Here is a 19,787-nt window from a genome sequence, read left to right on the forward strand (position 1 = left end):
CCTCCCCCTCATTTGGGGAGCCCCACATTACACCACCACACAGCTTTCCCATTGCCAATATGTCAAGACTCCACACAGGCCCTGTCCTTTCCTGTTGACTGGGCAACCTCCTAGTCAGGCCTTCAGACCCAGTTTAATTGGCACCTCGGAGCCCGCTTTCCCGCACACAACACAGGGCGCGCCAGCTGCCCTCCCACGGCCCCTCAGAGGCCTTTGCTACATCCATGATGATGCCAAAGTCATTAACTTAGCCCCCCTGGCTAGACTACAAGAAACACAGTCAGGGACCTACATTGTTCACCCCCCAGGCCCCAGGGACTCAGGAAATGTTTGAATTTAAAAAAAAAAATTTTTTTTAAGCACCAGGCCCTGTCCTAGGCCAGGACATCAGCTGTGACTGAGATGTGGCCCCCACCCCAGTGGAACTTAGGAGAGAGACAGACAGTAGCAAGTGAACAAGTATATAATCTGATGCCAGGCAATGGCTGGGGAAAGAGGCTGGAGGCTAAGGCAAAGGGCAGAGTGGACACTGACTCCAGGTCCGGCTTCCTGAAGCCTCTCAACTGTTGCACATTCACCACACCTTTGCCATCTGCTCTGCTCCAAACCTTTTGCGGCTCCCTTGTGCTCCTGTCCCAAGCCCAAGCTGCTTTCCTGGCCTGTGACGCCTCCTTCTCAGGCCCCTTTTCTATGAAAAACATGACCACCAGCCTTTGTCCACACTGCTCCCTCCCACCAGACCTTCTGAAGCTGCAGCAGGTCTTCTGCCTCCTCTATCTTCTCAACATTGGCAGCAACAGGAAGTCCCTCCTGTCACCCCATAGTGCCTCAAGCAGCCCTACCCCTCCTTCGGCATGAGTTTCCTCAAGAAGGCAACTGCACACCTCTATCCACCAGGACAGACCTGGAGACAAATTCTGACTCAGCCGGGGCCCAGCTGTGTCCCCTGGCGCAGGTCACCCACCTCGGCTACCCCTCTGTCCACATGCGTTAGGAGGGACTTACCACCACCCTTAAAGGATCCAATCTGGTAACGTGCAAGCACCCAATCCAGAGCCTGGCAGGCACCCAGTGGGCAACCACCCTCCCTCTGGCCTAGGGAGTGGAGGGGGGCAGGGGGCCAGGACACTGACTCAGCTCCTCCCCCCACATCCCTCCCAGCTCCCTGACTGGGAAGGGGAGGCTACTGACGACAGGAAGGGCCAGCAGGGAGGTGGCAGGATGTGCGGAGGCCGAGGAAGTCCAGGCAGCAGCCAGGTCATCACACTCACAGGAGCAGGGGGCCCCAGAAGCAGCCCCGCCCGCGGGCAGCCCAGCCCCCTCCCCTCGGGGTCTCCGCGCACTTGAGCCGAGGGAACGCAGCGCGCATGCGCAGCCCGTCTCGGGTCCCGCTCTCCAGTCCCCGATCTCCAGTCCCGGCTCCCCACCCCCGGTCCCTGGCTCCCCACGCCAGACTGTCAGAGCCGCGGAAGGCACCCCCGAAGCCAGGGGCTGCCCGCTCGTTCTTCTCCAGAGCGCCGTGGCCGGGGCTAACCTGCCCTGGAGGAGCGTCTACTTCTCTGACCCTCGGCGCAACGCGGGCACCTCACCAACACCGAACCCCCAACCCCCAGCCCCGGCTTCCGAGACGACGGGGAGAGTGAGCTCCCCCGGCTCGGGCTCCCCCCGGGAGGAGGGCGCGTCCCCGCCGTCGGGTCCCCCACCCCGGCGCGGGCCGCCCCGCCCAGGCCCCCGCCCCGCGGCCGAGCGGCGAGCCCGGGGACTCGGGGCGCTGCAGCTTCGCAAGTCCCGGGACAGACGCCCCGCGAGGGCGGGCGGGGGGCCGCCCCCTTCTCGCTCCCCACCCGGCCGGGGCGCCCTCCAGCCCGGGCGGCCTCGGCCCCCCCACCCCGCGGCGCCCGCGAGGCCCGGGTCTGGCCGTCCGGGGAGTCGAGTCGGGTGTCCCCGGCCGGGAGAGGCGGGCACGGGCCCCGCGAGAACAGGCAGCGGTGCCGGGCCGGGGAGTCCCTCCTCGGGGCGGCCCGGCTTTCGGTCCCGGGAGGGAGAGGGCGTGGGGGCGGGGGGGCGGGGGGCCGGCGCCGGGGCGCCCCTCGCCTCGGGGCGCTGAGCCGGGGGCGCGGGCCGGGGCGCGGCTCCCCCTCCGCGGCGGGCGCGCGGGCGGCCCGGGGGCACTCACCGTCATGGCGGCGCCCGGGGCGGCGAGCAGGAGGCAGGAGGGTGAGAGGCGCTAGGGCCGGGCTCAGCGGCGCGGGAACCCGCCGCCGCCGCCCCTCGCCGCCGCCCGCCGCCGCTGCTCCGGCCCGTCCCCGCCCGGCGCTGCCCCGGCCCCTCGGCCGCCCGTAAAACTTTTTTTTTTCAAACTTCCTGGCGGGGGCCGCGCGCGGGCCAATGGGAGGCCGGGCCGGGCCGGGGGCGGGGCCGGGCGCGGCGGGCCGGGCCGGGCGCGAGGTGGGCGGATGGGGCGGGGCGGGGCGGGGGCGGGGCTGCGCGAGGGGCGGGGCTGCGCGAGTGGGGGCGGGGCGAGGGGCGGGGCCTCGCGAGGGGCGGGGCGGGCTCGCGTGCCCGGAGGAAGGAAGGGCCGGGCGTGCAGGTGACTCCGCCGGCCCAGGGGCTGGAGCCCGGAGCGGCCACAGCGGGGTGTGGTCCTGTCGCCGCCCGGGCTCCGGCTCCTCGCCCCAGCCCGGAACGCGGACCGAGCGAGGTGTCCACTCCTTCCGTCAGCAGGAGACGCGGGCGGAGCACCCTGGACTCGCTGTCCGCGGACTCAGCCTCCGAGTCCCGCTCTGCCTGTGTCATCGGCTTTTGTTCTCACCAGAGACCCGGCAGGGAGGGGTCCTTAGCCCAATTTAATAACGAGGACGCGGGGATTCAGAGGTGAGCCGCCCTGCCCAAGGTCACAGTAAGAGGAGGCGAGATTTCTGACACAGAATCTATGCACATCGAGAGTTCTGGAATAGTAGGGTCTCCCCCCAAAGTCCCCTCCTCACAAAGGGGTTCCCACTTAACCACCTCCTTTGGTGCTGTCTCTCATTCCCAGAACACGTGGAAGTTTGAAGGGACCTTGGCAGACTCTGGAGCTAAATGCATGCAGCATAGTGATTCTCTCCCACTGTCACCTTAAGCAAGTTACTTACCCTCTCAACTCAACCTGTAAAATGGGATACTACTCTTCCCGCGTGGGGTAGTCCTGAGGATTGAGTGGAAAGCACCCAGAACACCCTACCCCTTGCCCTAATGCATATCCTTAGGTAAGGGGCAGGTGAGTTTGGAGTAATTGCCATTTGAACTATTCTGCCCTCTTGGTTTGGGGTTCAAGAATTTTGCTATCGTAATTATAATTGTATTCCCTGCTTCCTGGGTAAAGAAATGCAGGCGCAAGAAGCTGAGGGACTTTTCCAGCACTTCCCACTGGGAAGTCTCACCTTCACCCTGAGAAATGAAGCCAAGCTGCATCCATCTTCTAGACATGGCCTTCTGGCTTCCCTCGCTGTTTTCCTGCCCTCTCCTGTACCTAACTCCGGGTTCAATCCTTGAGAGCATGAGTGAGCAAGACCTCACCCACCACCAGAGGCCTGGGCACCAGCCCCGCTGCTGGTTTCCTGGCCTCTAGGACCCCCCTTCGGGTTCCCCCAGTCCAGTAATCAGACCACTCCCCTGCTCAGACGCCTCCAGTGCTAACAGCGGTCCAGGCAGCCTGCCCCTGTCACCAGCTGGCCCCGGCCTGCTGCCCTGCATCACGATACACACGTTTTACATGCAAGGCATACACACGCTGGACAACCAGAAGCTCCCGGCATCAGCCAGGTCCTTTGTCCTCCCTGACTGCACATGCTGTTCTCTGTGCGGTGGGAACACTTCCCTTCCTGTCCTCCGTGTCCCAACCCAACTCGCTCAAGTCTCCGCTTTCCCTTTCTCTTTCTCACCCTCCCTCCCCTCCAAATGTTTGGGAACCCCCCTCCCCCTCTCAAGTCTCAGTCCAAAGGCTGCCAAAGTGCTCCCAGCACAGGGCTGGACTCTCCTTGCGTGGGGTTCCCTGCATTAGACTCCCAGCCTGGCGCTCCCTGCATCCTCAGTACGTTGCCCCACTAGAGCCGTAGCGCCGCTCTGACCAGCTGCGTGGCAGGTGCTCACCGAATTGTGAGCTTCTTGTGGGCAGGGGTGGAGTGTTCTTTGTCTCTATCTCAGAGGTCAGCACAAGGCCTTGGTGGAATAACTCCTAAGCAAATATTAGTCAATGAAGGCCTGCCCCTGGGGAGGAATGCCGCCCACCGCCCACCGCCCACCGCCCACCGCAGGCCCTGAGACTGGCAGAGCGAGCCCCGGCACCGGGAACGAGGGATTCAACTGAGCCGCCAAGCCCTGGGGTCGTCCAGCCTCAAACTATGACTCTACTGAGGATTACAAGGTGACACTCAGAGAAGGGAGACCAAGGCCCAAAGTCCCGAGAGCGAGGGGCAGAGACAGAGCTCAAGCCCAGGCTTCCTGGCTCTTGACCTTCGACTAATTTCACCATCCAACCGAGAAGTATTTGCATCTGCTCTAAGTAACTGGTAGGCTCTGCTGGTGTTTTGGCCTCTGGTTTGGCCCCTGGGCTCCCAGCTTCCTCCTTCCCAGGTGAGAGCATGGCTGCAAACTCACGGAGCCTCAGCTGCCAATCTGCCTAATGGGGGGGTCATGCAGACTCTCTGGGCTGCACGGAGGGCTCAGGGAGACCAGCATGCATGGGGATGTGGGGTTCTGAGTGCAGCCAGAGCAGGACTGGAATCTCAGCTCTGCCCCCTGCTCACCCAGTTCATTTCCTGCTGTGAGATGGGCGACTGAACTGCCCCTGGGCAGCTGGTGGCGAGGGTAAAACCAGCCAGGTGGCATGCATGGCATGGGCACGGAGCACATCTCGGCTCATAGTAATGCCAATCAGCCTCGCCCGTTCTAGAGCTCTTCCCCCATTTCCTGCCAGGACTCCTTCTCTGCCCAGGACTTACCTGCCCCCCCTCCTGCCCAGTGTGCATGTTGGTGACCTTTAGTTAGTCTGATAAGGTAATTCCCGCCCATGATTTTAAGGTAGCACCCTGCCAGATAACTGTGTTTGCCTGATCACCCTTAGCCTTAACCCCCAAAGCGAAGCGGAGGGGAAACTGAAGTGCACCGGAAGGGAAGTTCGTGTCCGGATACCCCCCTCACCACACCCCCGGCAGCCTGACTCCCTGAGCCCTCCTGCCACCCTGAGGCTTTTCCCGGTTGGAGAGATGTGGTGCTGAGACTGGGAGTGTGGCTGCAGCTGTTCTCCCATCCAGGAAGGAGGGGAATCGCAGGAGGCTGGCGCCTCTGAACCCTAGCTGCGGCCTCGGGCAAGTCCACGCACCAACCTGAGCCTCTCCCTGACCTGTCCAGCCTTGCTGGATCCAGAGAGTATGCGAGTCAGTCCCAGCAAAGAGACCTCGGCAGCCCTGTGCCCCTGGAGATAGACAGACCCCTTCCCTCTGGCTGTGAAGGGGGCAGGAGGGAACAAGTCACAGCACCTCCCCTCCCTGCCCTGGAGGAAACCCCAGAACCGGAGGCCGGAGTGTTTACAACCCTCTCTGGGCAGGGGATGGGTTACGTAATGCCAGATGTTTATGCAACTGGCTCAGGCCCAGGTCTGAGACACACTTTGCAATCCCAGAGCCCCTCCAGGCCCTCCCTTTCTGTCCCCCTCCCCCCAACCTGGCTCCCCGGCCCCCCTTGATGATGGGAGCTTTCAGCTGCGCAACTTATTCAATCGCCCCTCACTCTGAAAGCCAGAAACAGCCCTCAGCCCTGCCCTGCAGGTAGGCAATCCTGCTCACTGGCAGAAACCAAGGGTGCCTAGGACCCTTGCTGCCATCTCTCCTTTCTCGTGGGGGGGCCCTCAGCCCTCCCTCCCAACCCCACTCTCTTCTTTAACTAACACCAACTCCCCCCTCCCTCTTGCTGCCCATCCTCCCCTACCCCGTCCCCCAGCCCAGCTGGAGCCAGCCTACCCTTTGCCAAGTGAGGACCCCCAGAGACAGCAGGAACGGATTGAACAGCGTGGGACGGTCCCCGGGCATCCGCCACGAGCTCACCAGCCGGCTCTTGAGCGGGCGCCCAGCCTTGCCCTCCGCTGGCCTCTTGTCTGCCTGTCAAACAGGGTCCAGGTTGGCCCCCAGGTCCCTCTAGAGTGGGGTGGGGGAGTCCCTGACTACAGCCCCCCCACCCCCACCATCTGCCACGTCTCCCCCAAGGTCAGGGCTTCCCTCTTCCTCCTCTCCCAGGGCGGCTGCGCAAAGAGCTCGTGATGCCTGCAGGCTACGTGGGTTGGGCCGCCAGGGTCCCTGGACTCAGCACCCTTGGGGTCACCCCTTGAGTCTAGCCACAGGTGGCCAGTGGTGAGGCAGGGGGAGGGCAGACCTCAGCTGTGTGTTCACTCCATTTAGGGTTTTCAGACCATTTTGCTTTAAGTAACACCAAGAGGGTACCACCAAGAGGCTACGTGTATCTCGTGTCTCTGGAAATATCTACAGGTGTGGAATCTCTGCCTCCTCTTCCCCATGACAACAGCCTCACAGATGCTACAGCCCCCGCCCAAATGCACCCCCTTTGGAGTCAGGCTTATTGGGAAAACTGAGGCCCAGTGAGGCAGAGGCTTTGCCCCGCATCACGGAGCAGGTTAGCGGCAGAGGCAGCCCCAGCCCACGGGTCCCAGCTCCCTCAACGCAGACACTCTCCAGAGGTGGCACAGGCAGATCTCAGCAGTCCCAGAGGGCACCCCCCACCGGCTTTGACCACTGGGCCCCGGCTGGCCCATGCTGGCGCTCCAGTTCAAAGCAGCCCACAGCCAGGCGTGCGGAGGGCACCGCGCGTGTGAGTGGGAAGTGAATGAATGAAGGCGGCCATGATCAGTTCTGTCCAGGCAGCCTGGGGCGGGGCTGGGGGGAGGGCAGGATGGGGGTTTTCTGTGCTGCTGGGGTGGGCCCATTTTGTGGAGACCAGAAGGGGACCCCTGTATTGCTATTTCCTCTTTGTTCTCAAAGTCTGCCTCCAGGAAGTATGAGGAAATACCCCAGAAAGAGGAAGAGCAGTTGCCGGAGCGCCCATGAGAACTGGAAGCACCTTGGTGGCCTGTCCCCTCCCGCTCCACAGAGGGGAGGGCTGTGGCTCGAGGCCCAGCAGACCAGCCCAGAGCAGCGTGGGGGGGATCAGAGAGCACTGGGTGGGGATTCCCGAACCTGGGCTCTAGTTTGAGTCCAGCTGCCCATGAACTGTGCACCCTGGGATGGCTCCCTTACCCCCCAGGGAGGGACTGGGCGGAATCCCCCAGCTCTGACTACCCCAGCAGGGGCAGATGTCAGGGTTCCAGACCCCCAGATGCCCCCCCCCCACACACACACACCTGGCTTCTCAGAAGGCAGCACAGGGAACAGCTGGGGGAGGAAAGCACAGCCCCAACCAGCCAGTCTCCTCCCGCTGCCCCGAGGCCTCGGCTCTGACCTCACCTCTCTGGAGGCTGAGGGTGATGAGAACAGTGTGTCTGGCTGGTCTTGGGAGGGGTGGGGCAGAGTGCTATGTTCCAGCTGACGCCAGGCCTCTGGGCAGCCTCAGTGGGCCGCACACCTCTCTCCCGCCCCAGGAGGCTCTCCAGGCCCAGCTGGCTGTGCCATCTCCTCATCCCTCTTTGCTTCTTTGGCTCCAGCTCCTGGAAGCCCTACCTCTTCTCCCAGCCTAGCCGGCCCTTCAAAACCAAAGGATCTTTCCTTTTGAGACCATCGGGGCCAAATTGCCATTTGCCCAGGGAAAAGCAGAACCATTTTCAGGGCAGGCTAGCAAGTTAGAAGTAAAGGCCTGGGCTTCTGACCCCAACAGCATTCACCCACAGGCCCCCTAAGCCAGAAGGTGGCTCTTCTGCCCAGCTCCTCCAGAGACTCTCTTCTCAACCCCCTTCCCCACTGCCACCCACCCCACCCCACCCCCGCCCCTGCACACAGATGGCCCCATGGCAGAGATAACTGTGGCGTGGGTGATCCCAGAGCTTCTTTGAGGACCTCCACCCACCTCTGACCTGACTTCCCAGCCCTTCCCTTCCCCTCCCTACATGCCCACACCCATGACCCAGCTACCGAGTCTGCCAGCTTCTGATCCGTCAGTGAGTCTTGGCCTCTGCTGGGGTCTGACTCCTCAGGCGCCTCTGATTGGAACTGGAGATAAGAAAGAGCACAGCTTAGTCCAAGTTATTCCCCCGGGTCCATTCATCTATTTACCTTCTCATCCATCAATTCCGCGTCCTTTCATCCAGCCTCAATAGATTCATGTTATCCATCCTACCACCCAGCATCCGCAGGGCATTATCCACCCCCTCGTCTATCCATTAGACATCCATTTCCTATTTATTCATCATCCGTCCATCCTACATCCATGTATCCTTCCTCAATCCATCCAACACCCATCTGTCCATCCAACATTCATTCACAGTCCATCCCCCCTAGTCCACATTTGCCCATCCGTGTAACATCCACCCGTCCATATTCTACCCAACATTCATCCATGTGTTCGTCAAACCATCTAAGCAACATTCATCTATTGCACACTCATTATCTGTCGGTCATTCATCCACCCTTCTATCATTCATCCAACATCTACTTATCATTTGTCCAATATAGATGATTTATTTATAATCCATTCGCTCACACATCCGATGTCTGCCATTCAGCCATCATCTGCCCACTGACCCACCCATCCTGCATCTGTTCCCGGGGGCACTCAAGCATCCACGCATTCACTGTTCATCCATCCCCTGAACTGAGCTCCTCCTTGTCAAGTCCTGGGCCAGTGAGGGCAGGAGACGGAGATAAGTAGGCACAGCTCCTGCCCAGCGGAGCCCGCGTTTCTTATGGGGAAATGAGGACTGTGCCCACATGGAGGGGAGCAGGACCACCAAGCCCAGAAGAGGGACATCACCTGCCTGGGGAAAAGAATATTCAGGGATGATTCTCAGAACAGAGCATCTGCTTTAGGACTTGGACTTGGTGGGCAAAGAAGGAAGGGAAGAGCATCTTGGGCCATGGGAACAGCATGTGCAAAGGCAGGAAATGTGTGCGAGGGCTCTGCAGCCAGCTCAGCACAACTGGAGGGAAAATCTGGGGTGGAAGGAAAGGAGGCTTGCGAGGCAGGCCAAGGATTTTCATGCTGGGCGAGCAATTGGCACCCAGAGGTCCTGCCAATGCTATGTCTTCTGGGCATCCCTGATGGCGCAAGGGGTTAAGCACTGCACTATGAAGCAATCTGAAGCCTCTGCAGCATGAGTTCGATCCTCTGCTGGCCAGGGAGAGACCCACATGGCACAGCAGACCTCTCCTGCCTTGCCTGCTGCTCCCCTCAGCAGTGTATTTCAGTCAATCTGCCTGTTCTGCTCCCCACTCTGTCTCTGGTGGATCCTCTCACCCCCTGCATCTCTGGCCTGTACCCCAGCTCTTGTATGCATAAATAAATAAATCTTTAAGAAACCAATGCTATGTCTTTTGGGCCTCCATGGTGGTGCAGCGGGTTGAGCACATCCCGCTGTTCACAGCCTCTGCAGTGCAGGTTCAATTCCCTGCCAGCCAGGGAGAAACCCACATGGGGGAGCAGACCTCTCCTGCCTCGCCCACTGCTCCCCTCAGTAGTGTCATTGGTCCGTCTGCCTGTTCTGTTCCCTGCTCTGTCTCTGGTGAATTCTCTCACCCTCCCGCGCCTCTGACCTGTACTCCAGTTCTTGTATAAATAAATAAATCTTTAAAAAAACAAACCAAAAAAAACCAATGCTATGTCTTTTGCAGTGCCCCTGAAGCACCCAGTGCTCCCTCCCCACCCCCGTCACCCTATTTTAACTCCTCAGGGAGGAGCCTGGCCCCACTGTACTGGGCAAGACCAGGACCAAGAGAAGCTGGCGTCTCGAAGTGCGCAGGGCATCCCGGGTGCCCAGGCCCGGCAGCGGAGTCCTGGGCTCCTCTCACCCATCTGCAGATAGAGGCTCTAGGTGTGTGGCACCACAGCGCCACTGCCTCTGCGACCTGGCACCTGGGCCAAGGAGGCAGGGAAGGGGCTGGGCGAGCACCTACTAAGTGTCCAGCACCGGGCCTTTGTCCGTGAGACTCATGTGAGCAGCCGGTCTCAGCAGCCAGCTCGACCAAGTGAACAGTTATGGAGCCTCCTCCCTGTGTCTGAGGGGAGCTGGAGGGGCCCAAAAGGGGTAAGCAAGGCTGTCCTGGACCTTGAGGAACTTAGACTGCAGCAGGGGGAGGGGAGCCGGCCTATTGGCTGCAGGCCAGGCAGCGTCAGGGAGGAGCAACACGAACCAGGTGGGCGCTTCAAGGGGAAAAGGTCCAGGACCAGGGCCTTTACGTTCACCATGCCCCAGTCCTTAGGGGCTATGTGCACCCGGGCAAGTGGCTTCACCTCTCTGAGTCTCAATGTGTTTCTCATCAGATGGCTATGGACATTAAAGGGGGGAACGGAGGATAACCACAAAGTATTTCAGACCAGGACTCAGCACACAGTAAAAGCCCCAGAGAGTGCTGGCTGGTCACCTTCCTGCTGGTGGGGAAGGTTTGGGGCAAGGAGGGCGTTAGGGCCGAGTCTCAGCACACATGCAGGCGCTGAGGGGAGGCCTTTCCTAGGATGCTTATCTGCATCTGGCGGGGCTGACTTCCCCACTGCCTCTTAGAGGGAAGACTGACTTACCTTCCTCTCTGGAGAGCTGGGGCCCCCTGCAGGGCTCCTGCGTCCCAGCTGGCCGCTCTCTTCCAGACCAGGCAGAGTTGAGGTCTCAGGTCCGCTTGTCACTTTGGTCTTTGGCCACTGGGTGGAGGTGCAGGCAGATCTGGGAGGCTGGGCTGAGCTCTGAGGCCCCTGGCCCGGGCTGTGTCCATTGACTAGGGTGGCCTGGGCCCAGCCCTCAGGTTGGTGGTGTTGCTCTTGCTCCAAAGCACCACTTGGGCCCAGGGAATCCAGTTCTGGCCCTGAAACCATGGTCAGGCCACCCCAGTGTCCGGCTGGGTCCTTGCGGGGCCGTTGGGCCTGCAAGAGCTCCAGGAGGCCTTCCCAGTACTGCCTTGGGAGATGGGAGGCAAGCGTTTGCTCCCTGAGAAGGCCTGCCAGGTCCCTCCAGTCCAGCTCAGGTTGCCTCTTGGGACCCTGCAGGTGTGGGCCCTCTCCCTCGGCCCCCTGGTCCTCAGCAGTGGGTGTCTCAGGCTGCAGGGATTTTGAGAACCCCGCGAGGTGTATACTGGAGTTCTCTGTGGGGCTGTTGGGCTGGTGAGGACTAGACAGCTCCTGTAGGCTGCCCCACCCCCTCTGAGCGGGCCTGTTGGGAGACTCCCGCAGCCCGTTACTGGGGGGCTCCTCCCAGGGCTCTGACTGCCCCCCATGGCTGAGGGAGCCACACAGCTGCCCCCAGCTCTCCTCAGACTCCTTGGGAAGATCCCCCCAGGTGCCCTCCAGGGCTCTGGCAGCCCCCCGTATGGGTTTCTCCAGTCCTTGCCAGCCCCCCAGGCCGGGGCCCTCCTCCTGGCTGCTCCCACTTTTCTCCAGGTGTCTGTGAGGGCCCCGGGAGCCTGGGAGCTCCTCCTGACTCCGCCATCCTCCCAGAGACTGTCTTGGGCCTGCACGGCCTCTCTCCAGAGGTTTCTCCATCTGCTGCTCCCTCTCAGGGGTCCTGGCTGATGTCCTGGGGGGCTGAGAGGACGTTTGAAGCCGCTGGTTCCCCTCAGGCCGCCTCTCGGGGCTCCTGGAAGGAGGGGGATCTCCTTGGCTCCGTCGGGCTGGTGCTGCCTGCTTCACTGGGGTCTTGGTAACCTGAGGACAAGGCAAGGAAGTGAGTGAGTCTTCAGGTCTCCAGCAGGGTGGCCTCTGGAAGCTGGGGGCCGCGCCTAGGCCCCGGGAGGAACAATCTGTGTCCCAGAGCAGCCTGGATTAAAGCAGGTCAAAAAGCACCAGGATTGGGGGTTCCCTCCCTGTGGGCGGCAGCTCTTCCCCCTCACCCACTTTCTCAGCAAGACAAGGGCAGAGAGCTGCTAGCTTCCGGCCCAAGATGCTGATTCCAAGGTGGGCTGTCAGGTACTTCCCCCCCACACGCCATTCCACTGGGTGGGCCCAGCCTCCAAGAGGTTCTTTAAAAGAACAAATCCCCACCCCGGAAGAGAGAGCCCTTACAACGGGCCTGAGGTGTCCCAGGCTTTTCCAGGAAACTCCCTAAACGGCAGGTCCCTCCAGAAGGCGGGGGATGGCACAGAAGGGCTGTTTTCAAAAGACTAACTTGGAGTCCTTCTCAAATCTGCCAAGAGTTGCTGGTCTCTGGGAGAGGCGGATGCAGGATGCCCTCCTGTGCCTCCCACCCTTCATAAGGGCCTCCCTTTCTGGGACCCCTGCCTACCTTGGGTTGGGGAGAAGCAGTGGCTCCCCCTTAAGAGCACAGGGGCACAGGACAGGCTGGCAGTGCTCACCTCCCTGCTGAGGGCAGGGCTGGATTGTCTTCTGAGAAGTTGGCTCTGACCTTGGCTGGGCCGCTGTGACTGCCCCTCGTCCCGGGCCTGGAAGGCCCCCGGTGCCTCGGATTTCCTGTGAGCAAATGCAGTCGCCCCTCTGAGGGCCCTTGGGACTGTCCCACTCCCCAACTCCCAGCTCTCGACTCCCACCCCCGCAGGACATGTGGGAGATGCAGGGACCCGCCACAAGCTCAGTGGAGGATGCTAAGTGCATGATGATCCTCTTGGGGCCTCAGTTTCCCTTTCTGAAAAATGGAGGTTGTTGACACCATTCTAGTCTACCTGCCTCTTGGGGCTCTTGCAAAAATGAAATGAGAAAAGGGCCTCCCTGGTGGCGCAGCGGTTGAGCGCTGGGTTGCGAAGCTGCCCGCAGCCTCTGCAGCACCGGTTCGATCCCCGGCTGCTCCCCGGCCACCAGAGGAGGGTCCCACATGGCGCGCAGACCTCTCCTGCCACCCGCTGCTCCCCTCAGCAGTGTACTTCGGTCCTTCTGCCTGCTCTGCTCCCTGCTCTGGCTCTGGTGAATTCTCTCACCCTCCCGCGCTTCTGACTGTACCCAGTGCTTGTATAAATAAAAAAAGAAAAAAAAAAAAAGAAAAGAAATGAGAAAAGGGGTGACACAAGGTGGGGGGGGTGTAACCTTGCCCTGGCAGTCTCCTATTTCACCAGTATTTCCTGTTTCTGACCGCTGCCCCATCAGTCACCCACCAGTCACCCCCAGACAAAGGTTAGACTGGTCTTTGTGGGAATTGAGGTTTATTGAGCACCTACTGTGTGCTGAGCACCTAATGTGTGCCAGGCACTGCACACATTTATGGAGCGCTTTAGGTTCCTGCGGCCAGAGACTCACCCACCACATTTCACCTCATGGAACCCATGTGCAGAAGCGGCCTGTAATGTGCCCCCACTTCCTCTCCTGCCCTCTTCCTGTCCATACGGCAGGTTTGGGATTTTCTCGGCTCCCCTACTCCCCCTCAATACTCATAGGATTCCAGCCTGGAAACTCTAGCTCACCCCAGCTGTCCGTAAAAGAGCTCTGGGCAAGACCAGAAGGAAGAAAGAAACATCCTCTCTTCCTACACAACTCTAGAAAGGCCACTGTGCACTGTCCATGCAGATGATATCCCTAAGACCCCGGACTTCAGGCCTGGTGGCCACATCTGATAGACAGACCCTCTTAATTTAAAAAGTCTCTTGTTCCCATTGATTAAAAATGAGTAGTGATGGAGCCTCCCTGGTGGCTCAAGGAGTTAAGTCTTAGCACTATGAAGCTATCCACAGCTACTGCAGCATGAGTTTGATGCCCGGCCAGGGAGCTGACTCACTTGGCACAGCAGACCTCTCCTATCTCACCCACTGGTCCCTCAGCAGCGTGTTTCAGTCAATCTGCCTGTTCTGCACCCCACTCTGTCTCTGGTGAATCCTCTCACCACCCCCAGCACCTCTGGCCTGTACCCCAGCTCTTGTATGCATAAATAAATAAATCTTTTTTAAAAATCATCTTCAAAGGGGCCTCCCCTGGTGGCGCAGGCAGTTGAACGCAGCGCTGTGAAGCTGTCTGCAGCCTCTGCAGCGCCGGCGAGTGTCCCACATGGCATAGCAGACCTCTCCTGTTGTGCCTGTTGCTCCCCTCAGCAGTGTATTTCATCAGTCTGCCTGTTCTGTTCCCTGCTGTGTCTCTGGTGAATCCTCTCACCCTCCCGCACATCTGGCCTGTACCCCGGTTCTTGTGCAAATAAATAAATCTTTAAAAAAAAAATCATCTTCAAAGGATGAATTCTTAGTAGTGTTTCTACTCGGAAAAAAAGTGCCATAAAGAGGAAAAAATTCATTACTCAGTAGAATTATAAAATCTTGGTTAAAAGGAAAATAATCCACATCACCAAAATGTATACATCAAACATATACAATTTTTGGTGTATCAATTAAATGTCAGGAAAGCTTATAAAGAGGTAAATAACTTATTTTTTTAAAAAAAATTTTTGCCAATGGAGACAAAGAGTAAGACAAAATGAATAGATGTAATTGTGTAAATGCAATTAAATGCAGAAACCTGTCCCTTCTGTTATAAGCCCTTCTCAATTATCAGACAACGTCCAAGATATGCAAATCTATGCTACCAAAAATAATAATCATAATAAGGCTAAAAACAAAGGAATTTTTAGGGCAGTGAAACAATTCTCGGATACTATAATGGCGGATACATGGCATTACCCATTTATCCAAATCCACGGGGTGTACACCCCCAGGAGTCTACCCTAATGGAAACTAATGATAATCACATGGTAATGATCAACTAATGGTCAGTGTTGGTCCATGGCTTACAACACATGGACCACTGGGCAGGGGTGGGGGAAAGTTGATAGTAGGAGAAACTGTTGGAGATCAGGGGAGCAGGCAGCATATGGGAACCCTGTGTACTTCCCATTCAATATTTCTGTGAGTCACAAACTACTCTTTAAAAAATTAACTATATAGGGCCTCCCCGGTGGCGCAGCGGTTGAGCGCAGGGTTGCGAAGCTGCCCGCAGCCTCTGCAGCACCAGTTCGATCCCCGGCTGCTCCCTGGCCACCAGAGGAGGGTCCCACATGGCGCGCAGACCTCTCCTGCCGCCCGCTGCTCCCCTCAGCAGAGTACTTCGGTCCTTCTGCCTGCTCTGCTCCCCGCTCTGGCTCTGGTGAATTCTCTCACCCTCCCGCGCTTCTTACTGTACCCAGTGCTTGTATGTATAAATAAATAAATTAATTAACTATATATTTTTTTAAAAGGCTAAATAAAGAATTGAGTGAATGCTGGCGAACACAAGGTTGTCACCTGGACAGTATAGATGGATCGAATTTACTGGAAAAGGAAACTTGAAGAATAAGAGCTAAGGTTTCTCAGGCAGATTCAAATCTAAGAGAAAATGTTGCCTGAGGGGGCAACAAAGAGAGGAATTTGAGATGCAAACTATGAGGAGGCCTCTAGGGTGATGGGAATGTTCTGAAACTGGGTGGTGATGTAGCCACACCCTGCGCTCATGCAAGTCACGAAATTGTCCACTGAAAGTTTTGAGACTTTCAGACCTTTTTTAATGTTCTTTTGAACCTTGCTGGTGGAATTCCAGGCCTGATCCTTGAAAACTCTGAGGCTGGGGCTGCAGGAGAAAGAAATTCCAGGCAGATGAACAAAGTGTCCCCTTTCTGCAGCAGCTGAGAAGCAGATGTCCTGCTGGGTGGGGACACCTGCGCTGGGCCCGTGACAAGGACTGGGGATGCCCAGGGCACCTGACCTGCAGGTTGTCACCATGTCCTAGGAAAGTAACATTTAACCTCGAGAAAGTCTGAGTTTTCTTACTTAAAATACGTGCCTCTGGGCATACATTTTATTTTTTTTATTTTTTTTTTTTAATAGAGGCATGCTTATTTATTTATTTATTTGTTTGTTTGTTTTGTTTATACATGCACTGGGTACAGTCAGAAGCGCGGGAGGGTGAGAGAATTCACCAGAGCCAGAGCGGGGAGCAGAGCAGGCAGAAGGACCAAAGTACACTGCTGAGGGGAGCAGTGGGCGGCAGGAGAGGTCTGCGCGCCATGTGGGACCCTCCTCCAGTGGCCGGGGAGCAGCCGGGGATCGAACCGGCGCCACAGAGGCTGCGGGCAGCTTCGCAACCCAGCGCTCAACCGCTGCGCCACCGGGGAGGCCCTGGGCATACATTTTAAATCAACTGTTTCTGAAAGGCCTGGGACCTGTGCACTTTCTTTGTTAAGGCAGAAAAGATTCATGGGCACGTTCATCTTCCTGGTGTGAGGAGGAAAAACCAAAATAAACTGTGATTCTGGATCAAACAAAGGGTGTGAGAGTTAACCTCGCTCACGTTAATGTACTGACATGCTCCCCATTTTACAGATGAGGAAACTGAGGCTCCCGTATATTAAATCACTTTACCAGGTCACGCAGGTTGGGGATTTGAACCCCCTGCCTCTTAGTCATGAGGCAATGCACAAAATACACAGTGGTCAAAAAAATTCGTAATGTGGAAACAGAGAAGTGACTTGCCCACAGTCACACGGCCGGCAGGTGGCCGGCGAGGTCTGAACACTTTCTGTCTGACAGCCTAAGCCTGTGAACCGTGCACCTGTCCTGCTGCCCAGCCTCCTCCCCAGCCCACCTGGCTGACGGGCCCTGGGCTCACCTGCGCTCTTGCCCGAAGAGGCGCTCCACCTCTGCGCGGCCGGGGCTGCGGGTGCGGCCCCCATTGCTGCACTGGGGGCCTGGCTCCCTCTGCGCCAGCCTCCTGGGCGGGGGCAGGTCGGCCAGCATGGAGTACTCCTCCCTCTCCAAGTTGTGCCTGGTCTCCCCGGGGGGTACTGAGCCCCTGGAGCCCCCGGAGCTGCCTGGTGGTGGTGAGGATGCCAGGAATGCTAGGTCACTGGGTGGGTGGCGGGGTGGGGAGGAGGCTCGGGGGGCATCCCGGTGCCCGATGCACACTTGAGGGGGCAGCATGGTGGAGCCATGCAGAGAGTCGATGGAGGGGGCCAGGCTCTCCATGCTGGTCCCGGGATGGTCCTGGAAAAACAGGGAGGGCTCGGGGACCTGGCGTGGTGGGGACGAGAAGTAGGGTGCATCCCGGTGCCCGATGCACACAGGGGTGGGGATGTGGGGGGGCTCATGTAGAGAGTCTGTGGAGGGGGCAAGGCTCTCAGTACTAGCCCTGGGGAGATCCTGGAGTAAGAGGGAGGGCTCTGGGGTCTGGCGTGGTGGGGAGGAGGCCCGGGGTGCATCACGGTACCCAATACACACAGGTGGGGGGAACAGAGGAGGGTCATGCTGGGGGGGCTGGTCCTCAGCATCTGATGTGTCTGGGAGGAAGGGGAAGGGGTCAAACTGGGTGTGACGGGGTGGCGAGGAAGCCCGGGGGGCATCCCGGTGTCCAATGCACACAGCTGGGGGCATATAGGGAGGGTCATGGTGGGGCGATTCACTCTCTGACACGTGGGGGTCTGGGAAGAAGGGGAAGGGGTCATGTTGCAAATATCGTGGAGGCGAAGAGGCCCGGGGGGCATCCCTGTGCCCGATGCACACAGCACATGGGGCCTGAGCGGGCTCAGAAGAGGGCTGGGGAGCCCCGCGGAGGGTGGGGTATAGAGGTGAGGAAGTCCGGGAGGTGCCATGCTGGCCTGGGTTAAGGGAGGAGGAGGCGGTCCGGGATGGTGAGTTCTGCTGCGAAGGGCCGGAGGAGGGCGGGCCCACCCTAGTGGGAGATGAGGTCTGCGGTCTCTCCCCTTGGGTTGGCCGGAGGGCGATGGATGCCCAGGGGACCTCGCTTGGCTTGGAACGAGATGGGGAAGAGGATCGGGGGCCATCACTCTGGGTCGGCCGGAGGGGGAAGGAGGCCCAGGGGATGTCCTTGTTAGTGCGATGGGGAGAGGAATTCCTGGGATTGCCCCGCTGAGAACGGTGGGGAGAGGCTGTCCCAGGGTTGCTCTGTTGGGTGCAGCACTGAGGGGAGGAGGTCCCAGGCTTGTCCCGTCGAGAGGAAGCAGATCGAGGATTATCCTGTTGGGTACAGGAGGCTCTAAGTTTATCCCATTGGGTACAAGCAGCTTTAGGGTTTTCCCGTTGGGTGGATGAGCTTCTGGGGTTTTGTTGACTATAAGAAGTCCAGGGGTTATCCCGTTGGGTGGTTCTGTTGGGGGAGGAAGCTCTGGGGTTGTCCCGTGGGCCACAGGATGTTCTAGTGTTTTCCTTTTGGATGGTTCTGTTGGGAGAGGAGGCTCTGGGGTTGTCCCGTGGGCTGCAAGATGTTCTGGATTTTTCCCTTTGGGTGGTTCTGTTAGGGGAGGAAGCTCTGGAGTTGTCCCATTGGCCACAGGATGTTCTAGTGTTTTCCTTTTGGATGGTTCTGTTGGGGGAAGAGGCTCTGGGGTTGTCCCGTGGGCCACAGGATGTTCTGGAGTTTTCCCTTTGGATGGTTCTGTTGGGGGAGGAGGCTCTGGGGTTGTCCCGTGGGCCACAGGATGTTCTGGAGTTTTCCCTTTGGGTGGTTCTGTTAGGGGAGGAGGCTCTGGGGTTGTCCCGTGGGCCACAGGATGTTCTGGAGTTTTCCCTTTGGGTGGTTCTGTTAGGGGAGGAGGCTCTGGGGTTGTCCCGTGGGCCACAGGATGTTCTGGAGTTTTCCCTTTGGGTGGTTCTGTTAGGGGAGGAGGCTCTGGGGTTGTCCCGTGGGCCACAGGATGTTCTGGAGTTTTCCCTTTGGGTGGTTCTGTTAGGGGAGGAGGCTCTGGGGTTGTCCCGTGGGCCATAGGATGTTCTGGAGTTTTCCCTTTGGGTGGTTCTGTTAGGGGAGGAGGCTCTGGGGTTGTCCCATTGGCCACAAGATGTTCTAGTGTTTTCCTTTTGGATGGTTCTGTTGGGGGAGGAGGCTCTGGGGTTGTCCCATTGGCCACAAGATGTTCTAGTGTTTTCCTTTTGGATGGTTCTGTTGGGGGAGGAGGCTCTGGGACTGTCCCGTGGGCCATAGGATGTTCTAGTGTTTTCCTTTTGGATGGTTCTGTTGGGGGAGGAGGCTCTGGGGTTGTCCTGTGGGCTACAGGATGTTCTGGAGTTTTCCCTTTGGGTGGTTCTGTTGGGGGAAGAGGCTCTGGGGTTGTCCCGTGGGCCAGAGGTTCTGGGCTTGTCACACTGGTGCGCACGTGTGGGAAAAGAAGCCCGAGAGTCATCCTGTTGGGTAGACGAGGATCTGGAGCTGTCCTGTTGGATGGTTCTAGGGGGAGAAGGAAGTTGAGGATTGTTTCGTTGGGTGGACGAGGTTCTGGGGTTGTCCCTTTGGGTGATTCTTGAGGGAGAAGATGCTCTGGGGGTGTCCTGCCGTGTGGAAGAGGTCCTGGGAGTGTCCTGATGGGTGGACAAGGTCCTGGGCTTGTCCCGTTGGGCGTTTTGGGTGGGAGAGGTGACTCGGGGTGCATCAAGCTGTGTGAAAGCAGCCTGCGTGATGTCCCTCTGAGCAGCGTGGCAGAGAGAGGGAGTCTGGGGGGTGGCACTTCGAGGTCCACTTTGTGGAGTTGCTGAGGAAGCCTGGGACAGCGCTGACTGGTGCCGCTCCAAGAAGCACCCACCTTCTCCTCGGAGCTTCGCCAACTGCCGTCCGGGACTTCGGCTCCCGCAGCTGGTGTCTGGAGAGAAAAGAGGAAGTTCCCAGGGGAGGGGAGAGGCCCAAGCAGCTCTCACACCTTCCCTTTCTTTGTCCCCTGGGATAGACAATTGGGGAAAACCCCAAATCCTCTTCCTAGG

The 19,787-nt window shown here is 58.7% G+C and overlaps 1 protein-coding gene across 1 annotated transcript in view; it reads right to left on the minus strand.

Moving 5' to 3' along the window:
* TRIOBP (TRIO and F-actin binding protein) overlaps positions 1–19,787 on the minus strand; it is a 51,197-nt gene that overhangs the window by 20,354 nt on the left and 11,056 nt on the right. Inside the window, exons 5-9 of the mRNA XM_054696838.1 lie at positions 16,690–19,669; positions 12,474–12,588; positions 10,714–11,826; positions 8,115–8,192; positions 6,000–6,137 (exon numbers count right to left, since the gene is read on the minus strand). Of these exons, the coding sequence (XP_054552813.1) occupies positions 6,000–6,137; positions 8,115–8,192; positions 10,714–11,826; positions 12,474–12,588; positions 16,690–19,669 (4,424 nt within the window). The remainder of the gene's footprint in view (positions 1–5,999; positions 6,138–8,114; positions 8,193–10,713; positions 11,827–12,473; positions 12,589–16,689; positions 19,670–19,787) is intronic.

Source organism: Talpa occidentalis, unplaced genomic scaffold (genome assembly GCF_014898055.3).
Source record: "Talpa occidentalis isolate TD23 unplaced genomic scaffold, MPIMG_talOcc4v2.1 talOcc4.16, whole genome shotgun sequence".
Taxonomy (NCBI): Eukaryota; Metazoa; Chordata; class Mammalia; order Eulipotyphla; family Talpidae; genus Talpa; species Talpa occidentalis.